The 20,263-nt window shown below is 39.6% G+C and overlaps 1 protein-coding gene across 2 annotated transcripts in view; it reads right to left on the bottom strand.

Moving 5' to 3' along the window:
- arhgap21b (Rho GTPase activating protein 21b) overlaps positions 1–20,263 on the bottom strand; it is a 42,857-nt gene that overhangs the window by 5,637 nt on the left and 16,957 nt on the right. For both annotated transcript variants that reach the window (XM_053330136.1, XM_053330137.1), the window contains exons 6-22: positions 19,701–19,779; positions 19,560–19,614; positions 11,115–12,687; positions 5,998–6,144; positions 5,631–5,733; positions 5,462–5,507; positions 4,764–4,889; positions 4,362–4,661; positions 3,193–3,254; positions 2,927–3,069; positions 2,684–2,826; positions 2,256–2,414; positions 2,068–2,146; positions 1,884–1,957; positions 1,681–1,770; positions 1,400–1,567; positions 1,142–1,247 (exon numbers count right to left, since the gene is read on the bottom strand). In XM_053330136.1, coding sequence (XP_053186111.1) covers positions 1,142–1,247; positions 1,400–1,567; positions 1,681–1,770; positions 1,884–1,957; positions 2,068–2,146; positions 2,256–2,414; positions 2,684–2,826; positions 2,927–3,069; positions 3,193–3,254; positions 4,362–4,661; positions 4,764–4,889; positions 5,462–5,507; positions 5,631–5,733; positions 5,998–6,144; positions 11,115–12,687; positions 19,560–19,614; positions 19,701–19,779 — 3,453 coding nt within the window. The remainder of the gene's footprint in view (positions 1–1,141; positions 1,248–1,399; positions 1,568–1,680; positions 1,771–1,883; positions 1,958–2,067; positions 2,147–2,255; positions 2,415–2,683; positions 2,827–2,926; positions 3,070–3,192; positions 3,255–4,361; positions 4,662–4,763; positions 4,890–5,461; positions 5,508–5,630; positions 5,734–5,997; positions 6,145–11,114; positions 12,688–19,559; positions 19,615–19,700; positions 19,780–20,263) is intronic.

Here is a 20,263-nt window from a genome sequence, read left to right as displayed (position 1 = left end):
AGTGAAAAAAAAAATGACTTGAGCAAGAAAAAATAAAGAGTAAGGCAAAGAAATGAACGAAAATAAAACTTGAGGACAATTTTATCTATTTGGGCAAAAAAACATCAACAGCAAAACAAAACAGACTTAAATCCAAAAATAAATAAATACATTTAAAAAAAGGCTTGACATACTGCAATGTATTTTTCAACAATTTTCCAATGGTCGATCCACAAAATGTATTCATTGAAAAATTACTGAAAAAGCTTGCGTTAACAGAAACATAAAATCGGTAGACTTGGTTTAGCTCATAGCATTTTAAATTATGGAAAACAGGCATGATGTTCTTTATATTAACATTAAACAGCTGAGACACTGCGTAAATCTTACAAACCATATATTTCACACTTAAACCTACTGTAGTGATAGTAATAAGGCTGCTCAATTAATCGAAATTTGATCGTGATTATGATTTTGGAACCAGATGATCTCAAAACTAATACAATCAGGGGCAAGCGATTTTTTGTCATTTTCCTGCAAAAAGCCACGCATGTGTATTTCCGTCCCTCCTCCGTCATCTCCCTCCGCCCTCCCGTTTTGTCTTTTCTCCCCAGAATCTCCCATAATTTTACAAGCCCCAACTTTGTTTGTTAATAATAATGAGAAGCGCACAATAACAGAGATTTTATTTTGAAAGCTTAGACCGGAGGCTGCTACAGCTCCGTAAGTTTGACAGAAGCTGAAACACACTTAACTGTAAATAAAAGTGCACATTTTCCAGCCTGCGTCAGACAATGCTGACTAATTATTAAAAACCAGGATGTGTTGTGTGAACTATCGTCATCTTAACCCGCTCAGCACTAATATCCCTGCACATTTTCTGCTGTGTGTTGCGTTAAGCGGCAGATAAAAGGCTGCTGCTTGGAGGGAAAATTAATTAAGCTGAATGGACAAGAAATGCAGCATGTTTCTAAAGTTTAAAAAAATAAATCGTTTTAATAATCGTGATTTCAATTTTGACTCAAATAATCGTGATTATGATTTTTTCCTTAATCGAGCAGCCCTAGATAGTAATGAAATATAATATTGCTGCCAAGGCAAAATATTTGCTGTGGTGATGCTTGAGTGCCGAGTCCCTGAGAGAGAAATCCCGGTGAGTTACCTGAGACTTCGCCCGGCGAGCATGCAGTCCGCCCGATGTTGGAGAGCAAGTGGTCAATATTAGGCACAGGCTGAGATTGCACTGTGCTTTCCTGCTCAGCTGTGGTCTGGAGGCAGGCGTGCAAGGAAAACAGATGTTGGAGGAGAAAAGACAAATAGAAATTGTAAGTGAGTGAACACAGGTGATACAGGGAAACAACCACAGTAACAGAAAAAAGGAAGCTTTCAAAAGTCAAAAAGATGGGAGAGTGCCACATACAACAGGGTCCTCATCACTGTCGTCTGTGAAAAACCAGTCATGCTGTTGGATGAGGTTTTCAACTATTTTGCACTGGTCCGGCATGTGATTAACCATGTTGGTCATGTTGTCCTCAGAAGTCCTCACCAGCGTTGGCCCAAAAACAATCGCCAGGTTACGAGGCTCCATCTAAAGAGATAAAGACAAATCCAATTAATTTGATGAATCCTTAAAAAGGAAAACTGGATTGGAAGTTGCCTCTTAATGACATTAACACTGACAGATCCTGTCTGCTGTCCTACCTTGTTCTTTTCACAGTTGTCAGAAACCCTCTTCAGGTGAGCACAAAGGAATTTTAGAGTTTCAAAGTGATGATCAGGTAATTCATGGATCTGCAAAAATGACAAAAAAAAAAGACAGTTTCAAGGTTACAGTAATACTACTGGTATAGTATTCACATACTTCTCTTAAGATTGATGAAAGTGGTGCACAGATTTTCACTCACCAGCCTCTTGAGCTCCTTTAGTCTCTCAATGGAGTCTTCTGTTCTGTTGGCTTCAATAAAATCGCCGTACTTTTCTGTTGAATACAACCCAAACTTTTTAACTTTGCAGTGAAAAAAGGAAGATTCATACACAAACTTCACTCCAGTTTCTGTTTGGACTTTCAGTGCATTTACAAGAGCCTACCATTTGTAAACAGAGGATCTGGAAGTTTTCGGAAAAAGGACTTTAGTAAACTACTGATGACATTAAGGTCCCGCCATTTCTGCAGAGAAGTAAAAGATCAAGAAAACATTATGTTAAAACAATCCTTTAAGTACAAATGTAAACACTCAACAACAACAAAAAAATCACCCAGTGACTGAGTCACTCACGTCTTCCTGGAGGTCGATGTCAGCCATGCCTTTGCTGTTGAGCTCCTCCTGCAAGCTGGAGATGGCAGCATTGTTCCCCGGGACCCTGTAGATCCCCGTGTACTCAAGACCTCTTTCCTCCACCACTTGGCAGCACAACTCAACGATCATAGGAACAAACTACACAACATAAAGCAAGAAAACATTCAATAAGACAAATCATTGATTATTTTACATCTGAGAATTAAACACAGACCTGCCTACCCACTGTGTAAATGAGCACAGCAGTTTGAGTTACCCCAGCAGGAATTAGTGACCATCACAGCTGACAAGATGATGCAAAATCAATATTTTATGTGCATGGAAGCAAGATTTACTCACATCTTCTGTTTTGTCTTATGTTTAACTACTTTTTTCTCTGAGAAACTTGAGGAGAGATTGAGACTTACCCTGTTAGTCTGTGCAGGTGGGCAGTCATCGAGCCGTACTCCAAATATGCCACTAGCTGGAGTCTTTTTTTCAAAGGGCTTCCTCATAATCCCAGCAATCCCCATTTTCCAAGCAGCTCTGTCCCTTGGTGGACTGGAGTCATCTGACATAGAATACACACATATAAATATATAAATAAGCCATTTAACATTTTGGGTTGTTTTTTTTAAATGATACTGCACCAGAGTTGGAAATGGTCTTACCTTTCAGTGCCCTCCGCTCCTCTCCTGTTTTAGGTAAGTGAGGGCTGTGGACCCTGCTGTCCGTTTTACCCAGGAATGCTTGTTTGATGCTGAGGGATTGACGGGAGGTTTTGGGGGAAGGTTCAGACCTGCTGCTGGGTGCACTGATCCAAATGAAAAGTTTTAAAAGCAAAAAAATAAATTAATTTGGCATATAGATAAAACGGATTGATATGTGGCTGAGTACTGCGGATAAGCCCCAGGGGGCAATAAAGAGTACTTTATACCTCATCATGTTGTACTCTTTGATCTTTCGACTGATCAAGTCCTGACTTGTTACAGCAGCATTCTGAAATGACAGTAAGTACAGTACAGTAAGGACAGTATAAACACACAAAGAAAGGTTAAAACTATGTTTCTGCTTTAGGCAGGTGGAGTTTAATTTAGATGTTCATCTCTAATAGGATTGAACAGTTTTTGGTCATTTCTTGTCATTCCAACAAAATAATTTTCTAAACAGGATGCTCTAAGTCAGCGATACATACATGCAAATCTAAGTAGTAGTCAGCTGACTAACAGGCTGAAGATGAAACACTGGAGACAAACTGCAGGCAGACAAATACTTGACGAAATCACACAAATGACAATATTTTGCTTCATTGCTGAACCATATTCTAACCCTAAGAGTGAATGTAGAACAGCATCAACTTCACCATCAAGTCCAAAAAAGTGAAGTCTGCCATATAGCCTAAACACTCAAAACTACAAGAAAATCTTCAAAAAATCATGTTGTCAGCATACAGTTTGATTAGAGGTTAGCACAATATGATTTAAAAGCACAAAAACTATTACAGAAAGAGAGAAAACTCTGCATTACACATATATTCCACTGACTGATTTCATTTTAATGTTTTTGGTCAGTCTATGCAGATAGTAACTGAGCAGTCTCACTATAATACGTGACCCTACCTAATCATGTGCTGCTAGATACCAAAATGAATTATTACCAGAAGATACAGTTAACAAGGTCTTGCTGAAAGGCAATTTACTGACTGGTCCTCAGCTGAAATGGAATTTTCCACTTACACCGTGAGAAATGCCATCTGTGTTTTTGTTTTTTTTTGTTCTGCCCAGGTAAAACTAGTTTCCTGTGACACTTCCTTTTCTTGTATACATGTAGACTTTGGTAGAGTTTGTTGCTGATGAGTGTGCCTGTTAATTATTTATGGTGCAGTAGTCTAGTTTAAACTGTCTTGTTGTTCCTCAACAACTAATCACTGGTGCTGCTCTGCTTTTATGAAATTTTACTGGAAGAGATGATTGCAACACACACTGCCGTTGTCATTTTGGCACTTTACTGACAAATATGTGAACCACATCTAACTTGTCATGTGTCAGTCTTCTTAACTTGGCGACACAGTTAATAACACAACCTAACTCCTTCTCAAAAACTCACCTCTTCATCAAGGTTACTGTTTTCCTGAATGACTCTGATCCAGGTCAGCATGTCGTCCCGCCCTTCTGCCTGGAACAAGTACTTACAATCCGAGGTGGTTAGTCGCAGCACATTCTTGCGTCTTGTATCGCTGTATGATATGTCAATCAGACAGGCCTTGATACTGATTCGCAGAGGGTCCTCGTCAGATTGTGAGGAAGCATGAGACAGGGCGTCTTTCCTGTCTCTGTAGAAGGTCAGGGTGTGACCTTGTAAAACTGCATACATCTGCTTCCATGATCTCATTCCTCCACCAACACGCTACCGAGGCAGAGAAATAAAACAGAAGTGAGCTTATTTACATGTTGTCGACACATCTAATATTTATGACTGTTCACTAAAAACACAAGTTTACTGGCATACCTTGGTTTTTTCTGTATTAAGTTGCCTAAAGTTAAGGAAACCCTCTTTGGACGAATCAGCAAAGACATCTGAAGAGGAGTCCCTTCGAGATCCTGAATCCACAGATGATTTATGACCATCCAGAGCCTGCAAGTGTGAATACATAACATGCCATTTATTTCCTTCATTAGATAACTGACAGCAGAATGACAGGGAACATGGAGAGTGAGAGAAGGAGATGACTACATCTCAATATCTGAAACATTTGTGCCTCAAAACACTTGCCAAGGATGCCAACAACATTTAGGAAGCATCAAAGCCTGTTTGACTATTATGAGTTATACATTTAGCCCTTACTTACCCTTTTTAAGTTATCTGTAACCACATTTTACAGTATAGAAGTAATATGAATCCACACTCAGTTGACATGCATTATAAAAATGTGTCTTTGGCAGTGCCAGTAAAGCCCTGCTGGAGTTTTTCATTTATAATGTAAAAGTGTTCACTCTCTCAGTCATGCTAAAAACAAAACTGGACCACATTTCTATTTCAGGTCGAGTGGTTGGCTCTATAAATTTAGAAAAAAAAGACTCTTCATAAAGTATGGGAAAAAATGTAAATGTGCAACTTTTGTGACAGTATGTACCGGGCCACATAATAAAGGACTAATATCACATGATGTTTGGTGGTGTGTTGGGATTAATCCAATAGTTACTCACCTTCCTCAGACCCCTGAGACTGGGCATATGCTTACTGGAAGAACGTCTAGTAAAAAAGAACAACAAGAGTGAGAAAAATGGAGAAAGATGAAGGAGCAGAAGGTTAGACTCATACAGATACAAATAAGTGAAAAACAAGAGCAATGACGTATTAACAGTCTGCACTTACCCTCTTCCCTCCTCCTGGTAGTTATCCAGACCCTCGTCGTAGGATTTGGACCGCTCTGTTTTGCTGGCTGTTTCAGACTCCAGCAAAGCACTTCTTAGGGATTCTAAAAAAATGTTTAATAGAATATGATGATGATTCACCTGTATTAACTGAGCATGTGAAGGTATGCGTCCTGTGATAAGATGATTTTAAAGAGTAACTAAATACTCTAATAAATACTAAATAAATGAAAATCTGAGGAGCTAGAGTTAAAATGAATTGATATGATCTAAAGAAAATACGACAATCCTGATTAGTGAAGAATACAAGCTTTTAAGAGCCAAGCCTTGACTGACAACCATCACCCAACAAACCCAATGCTCTTTACCTTGGTCATGTGACAGCTGTCGACGAATGGGAGGGCATGGTGAGCCTGGACTGGAGGGACCTGTCGTTATTGATGGTGCAACAGATATCACAGCCGAAGGTGGAATAGGAGCCGCTTCCCGGTCGACACTGGGGCTGACTGGCTCATCTGTGATGAAAACAACAACACATTTAATGTGAGCACAGAGTTTAAACACAACTTTTTTTTTTCAAACTATGTGAATAGGTGTGTTATGTGTATGTTATTTCATCAAACACATAACACAAAATAATATTTATGTTGCATATCTTAGGACATCTTTATGAAACAAAAACAACTTAATCAACAATCATCTGTGGGATTCACGCAAAATTAAAAACCCTCTGTGACTCCCATCCCTAACATGTCAAAACACAGCTGAGAGTGGGAACAGATCATCTTTTGACAGGTTTTTCTGAGAGAGAAGGAAGTTCTTGACTCATGTGTACCGCCCACTCCGGGCACTTCAAGCCTGAAACAGCTCAGAGTACAAAGCTGCTCTCTGCAGCCAAGGGGCTTTTGGAGCTAAATTTAAAAGCAACTGTCCTAGTTCCAGCATGTACCCAACTTTGAAACGGGGCAAAGGAAAAAGGATGTCACCATGTAGACGAGGCGGCCTGTTAAAAGGGAGCTACAGTAAAGTTCTGCCTGTCACTGGTAAAAATTATTTAGGAGTAACAACTTCAATCTTTCTTCTTTATTCAATCCCTCCAAAATATCACATGATCAGTCTCTTCTAATCCATTCAGCATAAATCCAAGTCCAAAACAAACCGAAAGGACATAAACTTTTGTTGCAGTGAGTGCACTTTTGCATAAGACACAAAAATACATTGAAACATGTCTGGTTTCTTCAGGTCTAACTCTCATACTCCAAACAGACCCTTCACCGGCCAGACTAACACCACCAAGTTCAGAGTCCTACAGTTCAAACTTTCACCAGCACCATAATGAAAAGGTCAGGACAAGTTCACTGTCTGTCCCATCATCAACTACAGCAGACTCAATCATTCTCTCTGTCTTTGATGGATCAGTACATTTCCTTCTAACGGGTCTTACACATGGCAACTGAAAAAGGTTTCTAGAAGTTAACACTACAAAGGACGCTATTCATTGGACACATCTTCCAATGAAGACACACTAAAAAAAGACTGTGGCCATGAGGTCAAATCTGAGCTCTGTGAAATGTATTCTAAACAACAAGCAGGGTGTACTCTGTATACACAGCAAAATAAATGAACATGAATATGATGTGTCTAGTGTGGGCTAGTTAAAGTCTGTGTAAAGTCAATTCATTGATTTATTTCTAAACATATTTCCATATTGGAAAATGGTTACAGAAAACATGTGAAAAGGCTGATAACTATGCAGTACTGACTTGTGGAGATAGAGCCTTAAACTGTTTCTCAGCCTCTCATTTTTCCTGATTTTCTGAGCCTGCAAAAAAGGGCTACTCCGTGACGTACCCGTGTGACCTTGGCCCCTCCCCTACTATAAAAGACATAGGGTCTGTTCGAAACCGCATACTTTCCTACTACTCGTACTAACTCTGACATCATTTTGAAGTATGTAGTGTGTTGAAACTGTGTAGTATGTGATTTAGAGTATGTGAGAAGTTCCCGGATGGTATACTAGATTCACCAGAAATGCGGAATATGCATCAAGAGCTGACTACTCACACTCAAATTACCCAAGATGCAACGTAACTAAAAAACCCAAAATACAAACGTCACAGATCACCACCTCTGTGTTTTCAAGTTAGCTACAGCAAGGGTATGTTCGCTTCCAGTTTTCAAAATAAAAGCACCAATTCTATCGTTATGGTTTTCTTAATAATAAAAGGCAACGGGTGTTTTATTTTATGAAAGTGACCGGAAGTACGTTACTTGCTACGGCTAACTCCGAATTTGCAGGAACAAAACTTTAAACAGGTGTTATTTGGACAAATTAGCGTCACATTGTGGATCTAAAGGGCTACTTTCTCGCCTAAAAAAGGTTAGAAATGTCGATAAAGTGGTATATTTACTGAGTTAGAGCTAAAATGAAATCAGCTTCTGCCTGCTGATTTCAGCTCGGGTAGGGACGAAATGCATTGTGGGTTATTGTGTAGTTTACTACAGTGTAAACGGTCTGCTTACTATCTGGTCGTTGTAGTGTGTAGGATGGAAGTATGTAGTATGTAGTATGTAGTATGCAGTTTCGAACACAGCCCGAGAGTCCTCTCTCCTCAGTGGTTAACCTGCCTAGTGGCGAGTTATTGTTACTACTACTACTACTACTACTACTACTACTGTCTACACAGTTTGCCAGTTGACTGAGTTAGCCGCCGAGTTCGCCGCCGAGCTAACAGCTGAGCTAGCAGCTGAGCTAGCGGCTGAGCCAACGGCAGAAAGCTCTCAGACGTAGTGTCCATGTTTCGGGTAGAGGTGGTGACTTTGATAGACAGGTGACACTTGTTAGGGGGCGGGGTTTCAGCAAACTCGGCGGGCACTCCCACAGCATTTGGGAGCAGAGACAGAGGCTGCTTTTTACACAACTTGAAGCCTAATTTCATATATTTTTAATCATTCAAATTTGGCAGGGTAGTTAACAATACACTTTTCTGTGGTATGTCAAACTCAGAACACATATTTATTCTTATTTTATACAGACTTTAAATGAAATGATGTTTTGAGCAATGGGAGCAAAGGTTAATCCCACATGACTAAACACTTGGACCAGTGACCTTTCAAACAGGCCACTGATGATGGCCCAGCGGTCTGCTCAATCAGGACACTGAAGGGTGGTGTTGCTTCACCATCACTGGCACTGCCTACTATGCACCTGGCTTGTCAGGCCAACTTAACAACCAACAGTGCATGGACCACAACATTTAGTCCCATGATTCAAAACCTGGATCTTTAATCAAACATGTTTTGAGAGGGGACCAAATACTAGAATTAAGATAAGGTTCAACTGAAAATACTCAACTGACAAAATGAGCTCTGACAGGCTTGGGCCTACAGACATGTTTACTCACACTTGCACTAACCCACAGCATTGTATTGCTACAGCCTCCACACGCACAGGAACAACAGAACAAAACAAAACAGAAAACACTTTGAAAAAAGGAAAAAAAAGGCTAGAAGCAGTAACAACCTGAAACCATATATTACATAATTAAAATGATTAAAATATTAAAGATATGCTATGTCTTCAATATCTTCTGTATGGCCATGATGATCATAAGAAGCATCAACTCTTCATCATCTCTCACTCATCTGTCAAATGGAGTCTCCTGCTGCTTTAACTTTCAAAATCAATACATGCACTTCATGGATTAAACAGTGCACTTATGCCATTAGAGGCACATTATGTGGCTGATGGACATTTAATATTTGTCAATAGTTAATTTGTTGGTGTTTCACATTTAATACATTTGTATTTCTTTCTTTAAGGATATTAAGTACACCTAGGGGCAAAAAAGGTTTTCACACATTTATACTGAGTGTTATTGAGAGGTCTAAGACTAGTGCAAGTAAACAGGCCACTGCAGATTTATCTCCTAAGATTTGTGAATTCTGAAACTTCTGAAGCTAGATAAGCTTCAAAAAGACCCAAATTCAACTATGAAACAAACTCTTCTCCCATGGGTCAGACTAAATTCTTCCACCGCTGTCGCTGCCTTCGACCTAGTTCCTATATACAGTCTACCTGCAGAGTACAAAATGTTTCCTTATGTCCTTCCAAGTCATAAGCAGATCAGCATCCAGACAGACTTTACTTAAGTTAGAGCCACAAACAACGTGCTGATTTGTGTCTTTTAACTTAAATTTGTTTAGTTTCTTTTTGCTCTCAGGGACTGACTGACCTTTTCTCTGTATGAACAGCTTAATCATCAAGAACTGACACTGAAATCTAAATCAGATCCAGCAAACAATAACTGAATAACAAATCTCTCTAACAGAGCCATTACTTTTGCATTTACTTGTCCTCATGTGGTATCATAAAAATACTGGCTAAGACAGACAGATGGATAGACACACACACAAATATAAATAATAAATATAAAAGAGAGACAGATGGACAGAATGAGACAGGGGGACAGACAATACAGAGAAATATCTAAACAAAACATCTGACTGTATATTTCAAGGTACATTTAAGAGAGTGCCAAATATAGAAGGTCTTCCATATTCATATTCAGTGTTGCCTCTGGCAAAGTAACAACAGCAATGTTCCCATGAAGGCGGACCAATGAACACACTGAGTTCCTATTAATTATGAATATTTTCTCACTGCTGAACTGATTACAGCAGATTCTCTACGACAAGACTAAACACAGTACACATATTATTTATACACACACATATAATATATAATATATATATATATGTGTGTATACATATATATATATATATATATATATATATATATATACACACACACATATAATATATAATATATATATATATGTGTGTATACATATATATATATATATATATATATATATATACACACACATATAATATATAATATATATATATATGTGTGTATACACATATATATATACACACATATATATATATATATATATATATATATATATATATATATATATATATATATATATATATATATATACACACACATATATATATATATATATATATATATATATATATATATATATATATATATATATATATATATATATATATATGTATGTATGTATGTGTGTATATATATATATATATATATATATATATATATATATATATATATATATATATATATATATATATATATATATATATATATATATATATATATACACACACACATACACATATATACACACACATACACATATATACACACACATACATACATATATACATATACATATATATATATATATATATATATATATATATATATATATATATATATTTTTTTTCAACAGTTTTCCATCCATCTATTTTAAACTGATTCCTATTACCATCTATGGTGGAAGCCCTTTTACTGTCAGCTTTGCTGGTCTGCCTCATGTTACTACTGCCTGCTGTCGTTGCTATGACAACTGTGAATTGAAAGGCTTACAACTGATTTTTCTCTTACCGATGAATGGAATAGAGTCCAGAGACTCATCCAGATTGCTGGAACAGGAAGTATGATGTTGTTCCCCAAGGCGGCGTATGTGTATTTCTCGACGTGCATCATTGGGAAGCCAGCATGCCACCACATCTGCTGTGGAATCTGCTCCGTCGTCATTTACAGCTAGGATGTAGGAGGGATGCCGCAGAGGGCTGGGGTTCTTGCCAGAGGGGGGCTTTTCCCTTAGAACGACCTCGGCCTCCATAGAGCTCCGTCCATTCACCTGGCTCTGAGACTCTGGATAGGGTGGTTTGAGGATCATAGGTCTCTTAGGCATCAGTTTCGGGGTAGAGCATGAAGAGGACCTGTGTCCTGCCAAGGCTGTGTCTCTGCCAGTCTCAACAGCCTGGATGGTTTCAGCTCGCATCCTGCCCAGGCCTTGTTGGGTAGCATGTCCTGTGTGGTTACCTTTGACAAAAGCTCTTTGGTCAGTAATAGAATGTTCAGCACTTGTGCTCTTTCCAAAATGTGAGGCTCTGTCTGAGAGCATGGGTGAGGAGCGAGTCTGAAGAGAATCTGGTCCTTTAGTGTAGAGAGAAGGATTGGGTGGCCCCCTCATGCCGCCACTGCTGTATCCAACAGGCCTATAGACCATAGCGTGTCTGGGGATAGACTGTCTGCTGGGCCTCGTACCTTGGTCTGCTCTTGCATATCCTCCTCTTCCTTCAATGGACCGTGACAGTTCTGCAGGGTCAACATAGTCCATGGAGTGTGCCCGGGCTTTGTGCATAAGGCCATCTTGAGACACACTGCGAGGTGGCCAGTTCCTGGCTTGGCCCATCCTCTCTGAACCACTTATGCGGTCCTGTGAGGCACTGCGTGGGGCAATCTGAAAGTGTGGTGGGGGTCCTTGGTAAGACCGTTCATGGGATGTACTCCTTCGTCGTATCCCCTTAGAGCCCCAGTTTCCCCGGGGAATGTGATGAGTTGCTCCAAAGTTGTTTTGACTAGCAGCTCGCAGATTATCAAGCCTCTCCTGGATAGTCCGACTAGCATGAGAATGGATTCCTTTGTTGTCAATGTACTCCCTGTACGTTTGGTAAGTGCGCCAATCAATATTTTGATGGTTGGATGGGAAATGAGGTCCGGGACCTCCATATGGAACCATTCCTGGACCACCTGGATAGACGTCAGCCTTTCGAGGATGAGGATACTGGGCCAATGAGCCAGGCCTCCCCCTGGCAAAGGCAGGGTCCATGTAATCTATTCTATGTGCAGGACCCATGCGCCCCATATGGGCCATATCAGGAGGAACCACCACAGTCCTCACGCTGTCGTTGCGCATGCACACTGCCATCTGGCTTTTTGAATATGGCTGAGGAGGGGGGGATGGAGGCACGGTGATCTCCTTGCGGTACCCATGGTCTGGAGGTGCTGCTGGCCCTCGGCAAACCTGCCCCACTGAATCCGTTGCCTGGGCCATACCCGTAGGCTTACAGTCTACTCTGGGGTAGCATACAGTGGGTGGATCAGGAATGTGACAGGCATTTCCACTGTAGCCGCTGTGGCCACGGAGGTAGGCATCCTGGGAGTAGGCCTAGGGACAAAGCAGCAAAGCAGTGTTACAATAGATATAGTACAAGCTGCACTCACAAGTGTGTGTAATATTCCACAGTGTGCTACTAGATGCTTACGGAGATGTCAAGTGTGATAATACAAATGCTACTGGATGCATGTGTGTGGGCAGTGCATGTTGCAGTATGAGTGAGCAGAGGCGTTAGCAGTGCAGGAGTGTCAGTGGTCTTCATCTGCTCCTTATTTAGAATTCTCATGGTAATGTTAATACCAGGTACAACGGCAAGGCAAGGCAGCTTTATTTACATAGCACATTTCATACACAATGGCAACTCAATGTGCTTTACATGAAACAAACATTTAACAGTAAGAATTGGAAACAAAAAACATAAAAACATGCAATATGAGAAATAAAAATAAAACCCAAACATTAAAACATACAATTACCCCCCCCCCCCACACTAATAATAATAATAAAAAATAAAAAAAGTAAAAATAAAAAATAAAAACAAAGTACAGAAAAATAGAAAGAGAGAGAAAAACAATGCTAGAATAGCATGTTAAATATAAGGTTGCAGCATAAAATAATGATTTGCTTTAAAATCATTAAAAGGACATACAGTGCAAATGAAAGATTAAAGTGCTTTAAAAAGAGCTCAATTGTAAGCACAGCCTGGAGAAGAGAAGTGTTTTTAAAGTATATTTTTTTGGGCTTTTTTGCCTTTAATGTACAGGACAGTGGAGATAGACGGGAAACAGGAGGCAGAGAGAGGGGGAATGACACGCAGGATAAGACCGCTCGGCTCGGGATTCGAACCGCAACGAGGACTATAGCCTCAACACATGGGGCGGGCGCTCTACCCGCTGAGCTATGCTCAACCAGAAGAGAAGTGTTTTTAACCTGGATTTTTTTTTCTTTTTAAAAAAAGGAGGATGAAAGTACACTGCAATCTTACGATGATATTTCAGATTCAGATTTTTTTTTTTTATCCCAATACTATAGATTTTTTTCTAAAATTCCTGCATGTCTTCTCAAGACGACAATGGTTTCCATTACCTCACAAATTATATTATTACGTGACAGGTGTCTTTCAACGGGCACGAGTAAGTGCAGTGCCAAGTAGGGCTGGGCAATTAATCGAAAAATAATCGAAACCGACATTTAGAAACTCTAATCGACCTAATCTTACTCATGTCAATTAATCGTGGTGTTCACTGTTGCCATGACAGTAAAGGTTGCATGTCTTTAAGGAATTTGAAAACTTGTCTCCAGTGATCATTTTAACCCAAACCATGATCTTTTCATAGTTCTAATCAAGTGGGTTTTGTGCCTAAACTAGACATTAACCACAGCGTCACACCTTAAAAATTATTTTCACATTATTTTTACTCGTGCGAAAATATCACAAAATATTGTGTTCATCAAGGGTGAATATAATCTTTCATTAATTGTAATCGAGGTTAAAAGTTCAATTAATCGTGATTTAGATTTTTGCCACAATCGCCCAGCCCTAGTGCCAAGTTTGATGTTTGGATAAGAAATCTAAAAGAGAGAGAGAAATATATTGGTAAAAGAAGCACACATTTGCTTTTGCTGCTCAAGCCGCTGGCCACTCCCCCTCTCACACAGCACACTGAGCACAACGCAGGACCAGAGTTAACCGGGATTTCCACCGGCTGCTCCACGGTTTTGCTCCATCCTCTGCCTGGTGTCAACTCACACTGATTTTGTTAACTCAAATTTAGTTGATTTGGAGTTTATTAGATTTTTGTGCTTATACCATGTGTCAGTAGGCTACGTAGCTGTTTTATTCGTGTTTGTTGCTGAAATACAATCGGGAGGCTGCACGGGTTGTTTTATTTTGAAAGACGGAAGTTGTATTATGCTGATTCTGTGTCTGACTTCCTGTCTGGTGCAATCTGCTCTGTTGCGCTTGACGCGATTTAGAAATGGCTCCGTCAAAAGATAGAAATGCTGCGGATTGATAGCGCTGTGGCGCAGACAGCCTCCTGAGATGTGCTGTGGCGCTCCTGGTGGAAACTGGGCTTTAGAGAGGGTATAAGGCAGCAGAGCTTTGGCAGCTAAAATGTGAAATACACTTCAGACCGTCAAAAAAATGGATGAAACTGAAAACACTTCGAATAGCCCAGGCTACTTTGGAGTAACAACACACGCAAAAACAGATTTTGCACGGGCACTGCAATAGTTGATAAATGGAAGGAAAAAAAGTAGGAATGAAATGAAAACCTAACAACAGCAAACACCAAATTGTAAAAAATGACATGTTTATTTTAACTAGATACAATAGCGTACTGACATTTTCAGATTGTATAACCATCAATATGCAGGCTAGAAAACGCAATCGCTCTAACACTCAACATAATTCGACAAATAAGAATAAATAAATATATGGACATAAATATAGACTAGTAACCAGTGTCTCCAATTACCCACCTTAGACTGACAGACTGTAACCTCAGACAGACGGGAGGTCCCCATCCCTCATTGTGAGAGTGCTATATTTAGCCTGCCTGATTATCCTCCAAGGTTTGGAAGCCTATACTATTTCACTGTGGACACTGTTTCTTTCAGTTTTTTTAACTACAGCTAGGTGGACTAATAGCCTTTACCTACTTTACTCGTAACATACTGTACATGCAACAAGCGAAGAGACGTGGAAAAGGTATGAGGACTTTGATCCAGCTACCTGGTGTTAAATTGCAATCTTACATAATGATGTGTGTTGCCACAGCAATCAGTACCAAGCTCTGTTCCTCCCCTTTATAAGCATAAATATACAGGAGAGTTCAGAGGTCACTGGCCTTTATCATACTAATGACATCTGGCATGGAGGATGAAGAAGGGGCGAGGCTTCACTGAGATGCCAGCTGGACGCCAGCTTGAGTGCTCAATCTAACAGGTACTGCAGGCACAGTGCATCGGCCATTTCTACAGCTGTCCATTAAAGAGTCAGGCAACTAAACAGCAATGATGTTAAAACTGAAGACCACATCCTGTAATGATGATGCTGACATGCATGACATATAAAAAAAATGAGACAGCAAGCACAAAATGTCAATGTCAAGAAGCTCCCCAGACTGCTGTTTGCTTACCAGATTAGAGGTTTCCAGAGAAAAAGGCTGCCGTTACAGCATGTGAAAACGAGAGGGTTAAGAAATCAAGAGACAGAGGGTGGAAGAGAAAAAAGCTGCCAGCAGAGCAAAATGCACACATTGTAAAAAAACAGCAGATTCAAAGAGGAGAGAACGTGTGAAACAGCCAGGGCAATGCCTGGGCTTGACATGCTAAAAATACACTGGAGCTGCAGCAGCAGTACAGAAGGATGAAGAAGCGTAGATGTAGCAGGGGTTGCCACGTTACGACCTGCCTGTGCCAGTCTGTCCTAGGTGAGATGACAGGAGCAGAAGCTTGCCTCCCATGCTGCTGTTAAGTCTCCATGGTTCTATCCATCTTCAGCCAGAATATTACGCTAACTGAACAAGGAGCCTACGGTCTATTTCTCTCTCCCTCCCTCTGCTATTGCTCACATGACAGAAGCAGCAGCTGCTGATTATACATTCAGCTCTGATGGTACAGCTCCCCCTCCCACTCTTCTCTCCTCTCCTCTCCTCTCCTCTCTCCTTTTCCCTCAGCATCAACCTGTTCAAAACACAGGGCAGTCAGCTGATTTTATCCACTGGTTTCTTCATCATTCATGCTGTTCCCTCTTTTTATCCCCTCCTTGTTCTGTACAGCCTCTGGTTTCCTAGCGAAAAGCTCCCTCCCTTTTCTGCTCACTAGATTTAGACTCTCTCCTTCTCTTTGCTAAGCAACTGCTGCCTGTCTCCAAGCAGTCAGTGGGTACATCTCAAGTCTCTTATTTGATCATTTTTCACTCCTCGATCTGCACTTGAACCGGAAGCCGTTCTGATCCACCATTTTGAAAACTGTCTCAAAGCTCTTATTCCTTCTCCAAGGAGCAAGGAAAGGGTTCTGAGGAGCGAGGATACACGAAAGCAGCCTTCAAGAACTCTTACTGGCACTGACACACCCCTTTATTGGAAATCAATTATTGATTGGATCCCACAGATAGAGACAGATTACAGATTAAACTTCTGATTCACCATCCAGTTAAAAATCTGTGTTAATCGTAGGTTTGACTAACAAAAGAACCATAAACATTTTTAGAAAAAATATTTTCTTTTCATAACTTTAATTAATTAAAGTCTGGGAGAGTCTGTCTGTCAGCAAGAAACACTTTTTAAAACACATTTATATTTTACATTGTTACATGTTGAAAATTTGAGTTGAAAGTTGAGTGTTGGGTTTAATATGAGTTATATAATTTGGGTTTTCCCTGAAACATTTAAACTAGTAAATCATTGTCGGTGTTCAAAAGACACCCTAACCATATTCTGGGTTATTAAATAATTAAAAATATCAATAAATATAGATAAAATTATCAATAATATGAACGTATTCTGCCAGTACAAATTGGGTTAGGATTAGTGTTAGGGTTATCCAAAGACCTCTACTGCTGTTTAAGCTGTCTGACAGCTGATCCTGATGTGATCAGTTGCCGCTTTCATCAGCATCGGACATCACTTCACATGAAAGAGGAAGGGATGTCTCATTTCTTTATAAACCTATTTCCCTCTCTCACATGGTTTCCTTATGTGCCTCCATGCATCCTCGGGGGAGGGACTAAGACACAAGTGAGGGAAACATAGATGCAATTAAGAGATTTGAGATGAACCCAGTATGTGCTGCCTGCTACGGTTTTAACATCATCCGGCTAGCATCTCTTATAACCTTCTTGTTCTTATAAATAGGCCTCACCAGCCTGCCTGCCTGCCTACACTGACAGTTATTCTTGTGAGTGGCTGTTGGCCGTTAAACGTGTAATACTGCAACCAACAGTATCACAACACACGTGAAAGATACAGTAGACTTTATATGTAAACGTGTGTGGAGGGAAGAACAGAGGCAAGACAGAGGGAGGACCTAACAGGGAAGAGGGGTGGAGTAACACTGGAGCTGAATTACCTATCAAGTTCATTACAAGAATTAAATCTGCCCATAATGAATCCACACGGGGAAGTTTCAGGTAAAGCAAAGAGCCATCATCTCTCATTATGTCATTCATAAACAGGCTGTCAGATAACAACACGCCTTGGCTTCTGAGCATCCTGACAAAGCACTTACAGATATGGAACAGATGAGTGCACCTTTGCTTTGCCCTGAATGTGCAGAATGCATAGTAGCTGCCAACAGCTGGCTGAAACATGCATAAAAGGTTAATGATGAGCTCTGCAGTGCACATGGGTATCAGGATTTTTTTTTTTCTCTGCATTTCAAATGGTTCTGTGGACATGCAAATTGCATCTGCAATTAAGACTTTCACAATGATCTTAGAGGAACAAAAGAAAAAGTGAGGGCAAAGTGGATTAGGGATGGATTATAAAAAACATATTTCAGTATTCATTTTCAGTGCATAAGATTGACTTTTATTAGTATAAGGTTAATATTTAACTACATTAATCAAAGAATATTATGATAATTTGAAAAAGCTTTAATGTGCCTCTAGCACACTTTCACTTTCAACTGAAAAATGTTAGAGTAGTCAAACTAGAAAGACAACATTTGTGTTTGCAGCACACAAGAATCTCTGCAGTCTACACATGACTGCTGAATATATTCAATTCATATTTAAGAAGTTTGCACCACCCAATAATGTGATATAGCCTTAAATTTAAATTCAAATATGGGATAAATATTCATTTCACATTTCCTGCACCAAAACCTCAACCTCAATACACTTTTTTCTTATCCATACTGAGGATCTCCTGCACCTGAGTAGTATTTTTAATGAAATATCCACTTTTATTTACTGATTATTCATTCATAGCCTTTCATTTTTCCTTGTGCATGTTTTGTTATCACATCTAAGATTGATTTCCAAACATCAACTGTATTATCCAACTCCTGCCTTGAACGTAGTCATAGACATTATAGTCATACTGGAAATAACAAATCATACACCATCATCTTATGACACAAGCATTGGTTACAAGAAAAATCTTTGTTTCACTTCACGTCCTTTTTTGTTTAAAACAACTTTCAGGTGATTGATTAACATTAAATCGGTCTAATTGTCTCTTACTGCATCTCTGAAAACCAATCTGGTGAGTCTGAAGTTCTATCCTTGAGGGCTGCAGACCAACTACAACACTTCAGACAATATAATCTGACAATCTTCCGATTTGTTTGGTTCTTTTTTAACAGTAGTTACAATCTACCACAGGTATCAAATTACTGGCTGTCAGCCCGTCACATGTAATTCAGGATGTGATCCGTATTGCCAGAACATGTCGAGGCCTAGGAGGTGCAGCCAAATTAATGACGCACTTTTACACCGTTCAGCTGTTTAATGTAGGTCACTTCCATAGAGACTTCAGCTTGAATACAATTTTTAAGAAAATACACTCTTACAGTGTATTTAGCAAGAGGAAAAATGTCAGCTGCACAGATGCTGTTGTGTATGTTTATCCATGATAATACATCTATATGTGTATATTTGAGATAATGCTGCAATTAGGCCATTTTAGCAGCAACTTTGGAGAAAAGAAAGGCCGCTGTGGCCTGATTAGGAGGCCTAGATAGAGCGCTCTGATGGGATAGGCATCTTATGACTGCAGTCTCAACATGAACACCTTAAACTAGAGCAGCACTGTGTGACCAAATGTAGTGGAAAGTTGTGTCGAGGTAAAGGAAAAAAACATTTTCTGTTTTAAAAACTGAACAAACTGTTTCAAAACTTCTCCTTTGTTTTAAAAGTGGTAAAATATGAAATGAACCCAATTTATAAAAGTATGTTGTAAAGAGAAACTTACCAGTTGCAGTATATCCTCATCTTTTGGCATAACACAAATTTCAAGAAAATCGCCACTGTGGGGGAACAAAAAGAGACTCAAAATAGGGAAAATATAGTAACTGGCCAACAATCAACTATTAGAATATATATTAAATCTCACCTGTCTTGAATCAAGGATATAACCTCACAATAGGCTTTCCCAATAATGCTGGCTCCATTCACCTTCACTATGCGATCACCTAATAGGCAATAAAAACACAAACAGTAGTAACGACACCCGTAACAGACAGAGGTAAAGAAAAAGAGGACTGTAAGCGGTTTGCCTTCAGAAAGCAGCAGATACACTCATAACAAAGAGGAAGTGTGCCCTTAGCCAGAGGGTGAAAAACAAAGCAAATGGCCTAAAATGAGTCACCTAATGCAAGTTCACAGTAGCTGTACTGAAAGTTGTCTGTATTCACAAAAACATCAAAAATGGTTGATGTACATGATGTCCAGGCTAAAGTTCGTGCCTCACAGCAAGAATTCTTCCAGGCCAGTACAGAAAACTGCACTTCTTGCAAGTTTTCTTTTTAGCTTACAGCGCTCTAAAACATTAATGTAATAGAGGGGAGGACATCTTCTGTTCTGGACAACATCACATTTACAGGCTTATGCCTTTCATGACCCATACCTGTTACAACACCCCTATCTATAGTAGGTTTTGGTTAATGAAGGAGAGTG

Source organism: Scomber japonicus, chromosome 12 (genome assembly GCF_027409825.1).
Source record: "Scomber japonicus isolate fScoJap1 chromosome 12, fScoJap1.pri, whole genome shotgun sequence".
NCBI classification, from domain to species: Eukaryota; Metazoa; Chordata; class Actinopteri; order Scombriformes; family Scombridae; genus Scomber; species Scomber japonicus.
This window is presented reverse-complemented; position numbering and strand designations above follow the sequence as displayed.